At 41.8% G+C, this 7,892-nt stretch overlaps 2 protein-coding genes across 2 annotated transcripts; both read left to right on the top strand.

Moving 5' to 3' along the window:
* Positions 1 to 152: 152 nt before the first annotated feature.
* Positions 153 to 4,310, top strand: LOC135478156 (EKC/KEOPS complex subunit Lage3-like). The gene is made up of 3 exons (XM_064758428.1): positions 153 to 172; positions 2,923 to 3,051; positions 3,285 to 4,310. The coding sequence occupies exons 1-3, from the start codon at positions 153 to 155 to the stop codon at positions 3,391 to 3,393; spliced, it is 258 nt and encodes an 85-aa protein (XP_064614498.1). The 3' UTR covers positions 3,394 to 4,310.
* A 6-nt stretch (positions 4,311 to 4,316) lies between these two features.
* LOC135478157 (DNA-directed RNA polymerases I and III subunit RPAC2-like) lies at positions 4,317 to 4,667 on the top strand. The gene has a single exon (XM_064758429.1). The coding sequence runs from the start codon at positions 4,317 to 4,319 to the stop codon at positions 4,665 to 4,667; it is 351 nt and encodes a 116-aa protein (XP_064614499.1).
* The last annotated feature ends 3,225 nt before the right edge of the window (positions 4,668 to 7,892 follow it).

Genomic DNA, 7,892 nt, shown 5'->3' on the forward strand with positions numbered 1-7,892 from the left:
TACCCTGTTGAAGAAAAATGTAAACAAATATTTTCACATTATTCAGTAAACAATGGCGTACATATTTGTTGGAAAAGTAAGAAATGACATACTATTTTTCCGGAGTTATAGTGATTTTAGCTTTTGTATCTCAACTGTTATTGAAAACCAGCATGGCCAATGATCACATCGTGTATCCTTTACGCTAGGAAGTTTTTGTGTCGGTTGTCTTTATCGTCATAATGTCCGGAAAGTTGTTTACAAACGGGATTTGTACAGTGTATATCCGACAGTCCAGTGCGGTTAATTGTTTTAGATCAGGAAGAAACTGGCTTCGCATTGCCTACAAACTAAAACAACAACAACGGTGGTCTGTCAACGGTTCAATAACCGGTTACTGAACTATCGTCGTAAATGCTACACGGTTCAAAGCTGGAGGTTCGACGGGGCATTTTAAAGTTAAGGTTTCTGTAACGTGGTAGAACGACATAAACTCATTGAAGAACGAGCTTTTCACTGAGAAGGTTCTGATTGTTGACGATCAAAGAAATCAACCTACGGTATTTCCGCGACCTGTTCGTTAGCAGAGGGTAATAAAACTTAAAAGTCGGCGGCAAGATAACAGAAGGGAGTGATTAGCAAATGGACTTCACTGAGAAATATCTGTCATCAACCTCACGTATAATTTGAGTGAAGGAGGCCTATGTCATTCTACGGGCACATTTTGTTTCGTTACAATCCATTGTGCTCCTATTGCAGAAGAGTTATGTTTTTGAAATCAGGCATCCACCATTTAACACAGAAAGTTTCCGAAAACTACCATGTGTACCTTTGACCCCTTTTGGGTAGCACTATGTTTGAGCCCATCATATCGAGAGTGCGACGGGATTTGTCCATGCTGTTGACATATTAAAAGTTCGCACAACACTGACTGGCTATATATCAAAGTAAAGTGCATGTTTTATGATTACCGGTATGCAAATATGCCCAGGTGTTGCCGGGGAGAGGTCAGATAATTTTTTTGCGTTTCATTTGCAGAAATCAAGCCATCACCTGTTGGTAATTTGCAAGTAAGAATTTGCAGGGTGCTAAGTTCAGTTACAGCTTTTTTTTTTCTGTTATACACGAAGAGCTCTGCATACATATTAAAGGATATTTGACATGCCACTCCACATGAGTAAAGTTAAACTCCTCAATCTCCAGAGAGTTATATGTCTGGTAGATTTCATGGAAGGGTTAATGAGTTTACTGCAATTCAACAGGTGTTGGCATAGACATTTTGACCTCGACTTCAGTGATTTGGAATCCCTGATTGACGTACTGAACGGCTGTTATCCTACTCAACTGCCGATTAATTTACGGCACTTCACGGCTAAAGTTTGGTAATATCATGAAATTATGTATTTAATGGGATATCTGTGCAGATTTTAAGTTTAGTCATACTGCGTTGCATGGCACCAGTTTGATTTAGGGGCCTACGCCGCAAGTCTGTAGCTCTACAAGCATTGTCTATACCCACGCCACCCGTCACTCATTTTGCTGCTAAGTGATCAGTGATATGAAAACAAGTTAGTCCCCCTACTCGCAGCATGGGCTTTTATGTTTGTATAGATTGGGGAAACGTTGTAGAGGTGTGACATCATGCAGCCAGCTGAACATGTCTTGGCTGCTAGCGAAAACGTCACAGAAACAGGGTAGTCTTTACAACTGCTGTTCATCCCCGCACCTTTCAGTTTTGTCTCGGCGTCACTACAACTGCACCACAGAAAGACTGTGGAAAGTGCTTAGTACTCATTCTTCTCTGTATTGCCACTGTGACTCGCTCGGAATGAAATATCTCTGACGAGTTCAACTGAAAAAATCAATAACCTCCATGGTGTCACTTGCACAAATGATCATCCAATAACAGGGGTCTGAATAAGAGGTTTCAGTTCGGTCACCCTTACATCGGAAAGTGTTGTCTAGATGACACACAAGTCAATGTAGTTCAAGTCAATTCTCAAACTTCCTATGAAAGGCCAGAAAAATACACAGACTTAGATATTGTGTCTTATGATAGCAGTTTACAGAACTAAACTCGGTTCAGTAGTGATCTTTAAACAGGAGTTCGATTTGAATGTGGTAGAAATGGTTTCACTTTTAGACAGCAGCAACCTCTCCTCTGCCTGGTTTCCACCCTCCATAATGCTGGCCGCCGTCGTATAAGTGAAATATTCTTGAGTTGAGTATATAAATAAATAAATAAACTTTTAGACAGTTGTGGACAGGAAATGGTTGGTTCGAGTTCATTTTACAACAATCCTCTAAATTACATACTTCAACAAGCAGGTAAATTCAAAAGGTTTAGTTTAATGGAAGTGGCTATGGTACTCTGCCAGTCTATTACAAAGAGGTGAGTGAAATACATGTAGCTCAAACCTGGTCTTTGACAGCGAGTTTATAGATTTTCCCGTTGAACCTTGCTTGCTGATGTTTGTGTGCCCGTCTGCATACTGCACTGTGTATCTTTGGTAGACTTCCTGACTTTCATCAAGATGGTTTGCATATCTGTATGTCAGGCGTGTGCATATCTGTATGTCAGACGTTAGAAAGATTGCCAGTAACATGCCAGATGTGGGTAGTTTGCCATGAGCACTTCTGCTGTTAACACCCATAACACCACCAACCATTGTATAAGGAAACAATCCCAGAGTATGGTGTAAAACAACAATCAATGAATAAATGGAGCATGTGGGAAGGTCTGACAGCAGCCTGCGGATGGTCGTGGGTTTTCCCTGGCCTCTGCCTGGTTTCCGCCCGCCATAATACTGGCCGCTGTCATATAAGTGACATATTCTTGAGTACAGCGTAAAACACCAATCACATGAAGAAAAATAAATAAATGATGCAAATCAAGGATATCTTAGTATTAAGATGTTGTCAAACCTTGACTCTATGGCTCAGTGATCTACGTGTGCCGTTTCCAGACGTTAGACAGGCAGAAATTGCCTGTAATACTTTGAGTGTGGACCAGGAACCTCGCCGAGGTGGGGCTACGAAAACTATCAACACTGAAGGAAATATTCTTTGCTTGTAAGTCAGAAAACATGTTCTGTAGATGCATATGTAACTAAAAAGCAAAGAAGTTACCCTGACACTTGTGGTGCTGTTAGTGTGGTCTTGTCTTGGACCACTTGTCTTTCAGCAGTATAGTGTAATAAGTGTGTCAATTATGGATTAGGTTTTTAGTAACTCTTCAAAGGTCATTGGAACAATGATCAAATAAATAAATGAATTTCTTCATGTTCTTAGCTTTTGTTCTGCAGAAAGATCTGTGCTGCTGAAGCTAAAGTGCTAAGAGTAAGTCTGAACTCCTTCCTGGACCATCTCGCATTGGTGGTGGAAACCATTGACCAGTTCGGACCTCCAACATAGGTGAACATCAAGGGAGACTAGTGAGAGTGAGTTTCATCTCCTTTCTGGAAGACCTGGTCTTGGTGGTGGAAGCTATTGACCAGTTTGGACTTCCAACATAGGTGAAGATCAAGGGAGACAACTGGGAGTGAGTTTCATCTGCTTTCTGGAAGACCTGGTCTTGGTGGTGGAAGCCATTGACCAGTTTGGACTTCCAACATAGGTGAACATCAAGGGAGACAACTGGGAGTGAGTTTCATCTGCTTTCTGGAAGACCTGGTCTTGGTGGTGGAAGCCATTGACCAGTTTGGACTTCCAACATAGGTGAACATCAAGGGAGACTAGTGAGAGTGAGTTTCATCTGCTTTCTGGAAGACCTGGTCTTGGTGGTGGAAGCCATTGACCAGTTTGGACCTCCGACACGGGTTAACAGCAAGGGAGACAACTTTTGAGTGCTAAGTGTGTCTCAGTTTCTTCCTGGACCACCTGGCATTGGTGGTGGAAGCCATTGACCAGTTTGGACTTCCAACATAGGTGAACATCAAGGGAGAAAACTGAAAGTGAGTTTCATCTGCTTTCTGGAAGACCTGGTCTTGGTGGTGGAAGCCATTGACCAGTTTGGACCTCCAACACAGGTTAACAGCAAGGGAGACAACTTGTGAGTGCTAAGCGTGAGTCTCAATTTCTTCCTGGACCATCTGGCATTCGTGGTGGGAACTATCAACCAGCCTGGACCTCCAACACAGGTGAACAACAAGGGAGAAAATTATCAGCTGACCACATCTCCTGGATCAGCCCAGTATTCATAAAAGAGACAGATATTTGTATTTGGACAGCATATTATTGACATTCTGATAACGATTCGCTGAGAAGTTTTTTCCTCGGAAGCTAATTCATCACTTTTTCCAGTGTTAAGAGTAATTAAAAACAAATAAAGCATAACTATGGAAGGTACTGAGGAAAAGAAGCGAAAGTTAGAGGTTGCCCAAACCACTGAATCGAGCGATGACGAGCGGTGCCGAACATTTGTCCTCCATAAAGAGGACCACACGCTGGGAAACGCTCTTCGCTTTATGCTGATTAAGAATCCAGACGTTGACTTCTGCGGCTACAGCGTGCCCCACCCTTCCGAGGAGAAGATAAACTTGCGGATACAGACCAAAGAGAAGCCCGCCACGGAGGTGCTGAAGGAAGCGCTTACCAGCCTCAACCAACTGTGTGAACATGTGCTGACGACATTGGACACACAAGTGGACTGGTACAAACAGAGAGCTGTTCACATGGAGACAGACTGAGCTTTCAGTAAACAGTGTGGATGGTGGTTGGTTTTGTGAAAAGATATGTATGGTCTAGAGTTTTCTTGTTCCTCATTTTAACGATATAGTACAATTGATATAGTAAAATTGGCCTAGGGGAATTGTGTTTAGCATGTTAGCAGTCCATCCAACCATTTCTTTGTAAAGACTCCGTAGTGCTTGTAGCCGTGTGCGACAAACATGTACCACATGTAATCTGTATCGTTGGATTGAAACTTACCACACTGGGATAGGTTAAAAACTGGTAGGTGTGGTGTCTCTAAGATGTCCTGTACCAATGGTTATTCGGACGTGGACCCCTAAGGATATGAACCCTTAAGGATATGAGTCCATAGGACACCAGCGCTTAACCCTTATTTTAAATCTGTACATGAACATACAGCTATGTACTTTAGATGTGGAAATTTGTTTCCTGTGTGAAATTCATTTCCTTTTATAATACAAACCAAGGTTAAAAAAATTTAAAATCTTTCCAGTAAATATGTAAAAGTTTACACAAAATTGTGACAAAACATGAAAATTCAATCAAAAGTGTTAAATGTTTTAGGTAATAAATAAGATAACATAAATGTAATTCTAATAACATTTTAGATAAAATTTGTGTGAAAACAAAAAAATAGTTGTTCTCCGATAAAAAAAAAGTGAATATGGTATATCGTAAATGTTTCCATCTTAAGCTTATTTCAAAAGAGTGTTAACATGAAAGAAGTATTGTTTTCATACAAAAATATTAAAATGTTCTAGAATTTAAAAGCAAGGAACACATGTCTAAGCGTAAGATACATAGACGTCTGCTCATGTCCAGAATTAAGCTAAGGACTATGTGTTCGTGCCCTAAGGGCTTGTGTGCTGTTGGGCTCCTTTCCCTTAGGGCTTATGTCGTATACTCATTCCAGAGAGTCAGCATTATAAACTCGACAATTCAATCAACAAACTGCCACGTTGCCCCCTATCTTGTTCAATGTTGCTATAAGAATATAGGAGATCCCAACGAATAAAAAAAAAGTACCGAAAGGAAAACAACGGACAAAATTTACTGCGTGAAATTTAATCAGTTAAAGGATTAATTACTTTACAAACATTTTTTTTATCAATTACAACATTAAATTCTTGATAATTTGTTGAAAAAAAGTTCGTCTCCCATCGTTGGTTGTCCTTTCTTAGCCTTGTAGACATAAAATGACAATTTTGGTAAAAAAATAATTGACCGTTACGTCTTTTGGATACCGGCTCAGTTTGCCAGAAACTCACATAGACATTTCCGTCGAGATATTCTGTCACAGATAATGTTTCGGGACTCCAGGGCATCCATGTCGTGTAAGTAATATTTCCCCAGCACGCCGGTCCTTTATCCGGTGGATGGCATCCCCATCTTTAGCTGGATGGTTTACTTGGCCCCATTTCTCAAACACCTCTCCATCCAGGCGTCCAGGAACTGCATCTCCAGCTGTCGCTTGGGGTTCTCCATGGGTGTGCCGGGAATAGACAACTCTGCCCGGTACACACCTGTGAGGTCCGGGGCTTGGCGGGGACCTTTTGCTGACTTTGGACGCTGTGCACTGGTTGGATCGAAATCGTGGCTGTTTGCCTTTGGTGCTTCTAACTGTCTTGGAATTGAAGCTTGAAGCTTGTCCTTAGGCACAGTGGCAATCATACGTGAGGGTTGCAATGCGCTTTTGCCCACGGATCCCTCACTCCAGGCATTGTGAAGAACAGTGGGCTTAGGTATTCGTGTATCCTCATTGGGCAACACTGAGCGGGTTCGGGAAACTGGGACCCGGGGAGAGACCGTGGACCAATAATCTGTCAGACTTACGTCATCTTCCAGGTCATCCCTGAGTAAGTCATCTTCAGTACTGGAGTTTCCTTCCGAGATTGATGTTCTTGTCTTCTCTTTTAGAAGATTTGGTGTGTTTACGGGCACAGAAGTGTCCAGGCGAGTATCAGGCAGGCATTCTGAAGATGAAATGCTCTGTACTTCCAGCAGATTGTCTTCAGTCCTGAAGTACAATGGTGTTTCTTCACCGTCTAATGCGCTCAGGGTCCTTGTGGAGAACAGAATAGATTCTTTCTTATCGTTGATAGCTTGTTTCTTGACTTTTTTCTTCCACCAGGTTGTGACAAACTTAATTTCCCGTTTTCTGCTGACAATTTCCTCAGCAGTTGTGACTACTTTTGACGTTTTACATCCCATGTCGCGTGTGATCAGTCACCTCAGTGTGTGTAGTACGTCAGTTCACACTAGAGTGATTTGCAGAAGTAGTGTCGCTGTGTTTGTGACGTCACAGTCACGTTCAGCGATGCCGTGTATCGTTGCTCGGCACAAAACAGAATCTCGCATTAGGGCAGAAGTGTTGCTCTATCATTCCGGTCAAACGTTCATATGCTGTGTACGTTCACCTGAAATTATGATAACAATACTGGAAAATTGTCTCTGTGGGCGTGTTTTCAGTGCCAACCTGTATAACCGATGTCGAATCTGTGTGCGTGACGTTGTTCGTAAGGCTGTAATGTGTCCATAAAGACATGGCGCGCTAAGCAACGTCACGACGGCGTCGCTCGGTGAACGTCGGTAATCATCGGCTGTGTGTATATGAGGAAGGTGTGTTAGGCTGTAAGATTAGGCACTTTTTTTTAAGGAAATGATAAGTTCCGATTAAATAAATCGTCTTTAGAAAAAGCCTCTTTCGTCCAATGAAGTTAGTATACACCATTTTTATGCACTATTTGAGAATTCAGACTGTACGGCGATTCGCTCGGTGTGAACGGAACTTAAAAGACTTGAAAAATTAGATCTGAAGCAAAAGAACACGCGGCTTCGTAGCAAATGGTTTGCCAGCAACCTGCGGATGATCGTGGGTTTCCCCCCCGATCTGCCCGGTTTCCTCCCACCATAATGCTGGCCGGTGTCGTCTAAGTGAAATATTCTTGAGTACGGCGTAAAACACCAATCAAATAAATAAATAAATCATAGCAAATGTTATCAGATGTTATCGGAGCAAATGTTATCAGAACCGGCATCTGACAAGTATCATTATACGTAGCATAGTAAGTATACAGATCACAACATCTGTTTATTCAGTGAGCAACGTTTCGGTATAGGTACCAATACCCTTATCAAGCATAATGATCTAATGGGCTATGTTTTCGATTTCAACATATGGACAATAGAAGAAACATACAACAGATTGACAAGAGAGAATA

The sequence above is a fragment of the Liolophura sinensis genome, chromosome 11 (assembly GCF_032854445.1).
Source record: "Liolophura sinensis isolate JHLJ2023 chromosome 11, CUHK_Ljap_v2, whole genome shotgun sequence".
Classification (NCBI taxonomy): domain Eukaryota; kingdom Metazoa; phylum Mollusca; class Polyplacophora; order Chitonida; family Chitonidae; genus Liolophura; species Liolophura sinensis.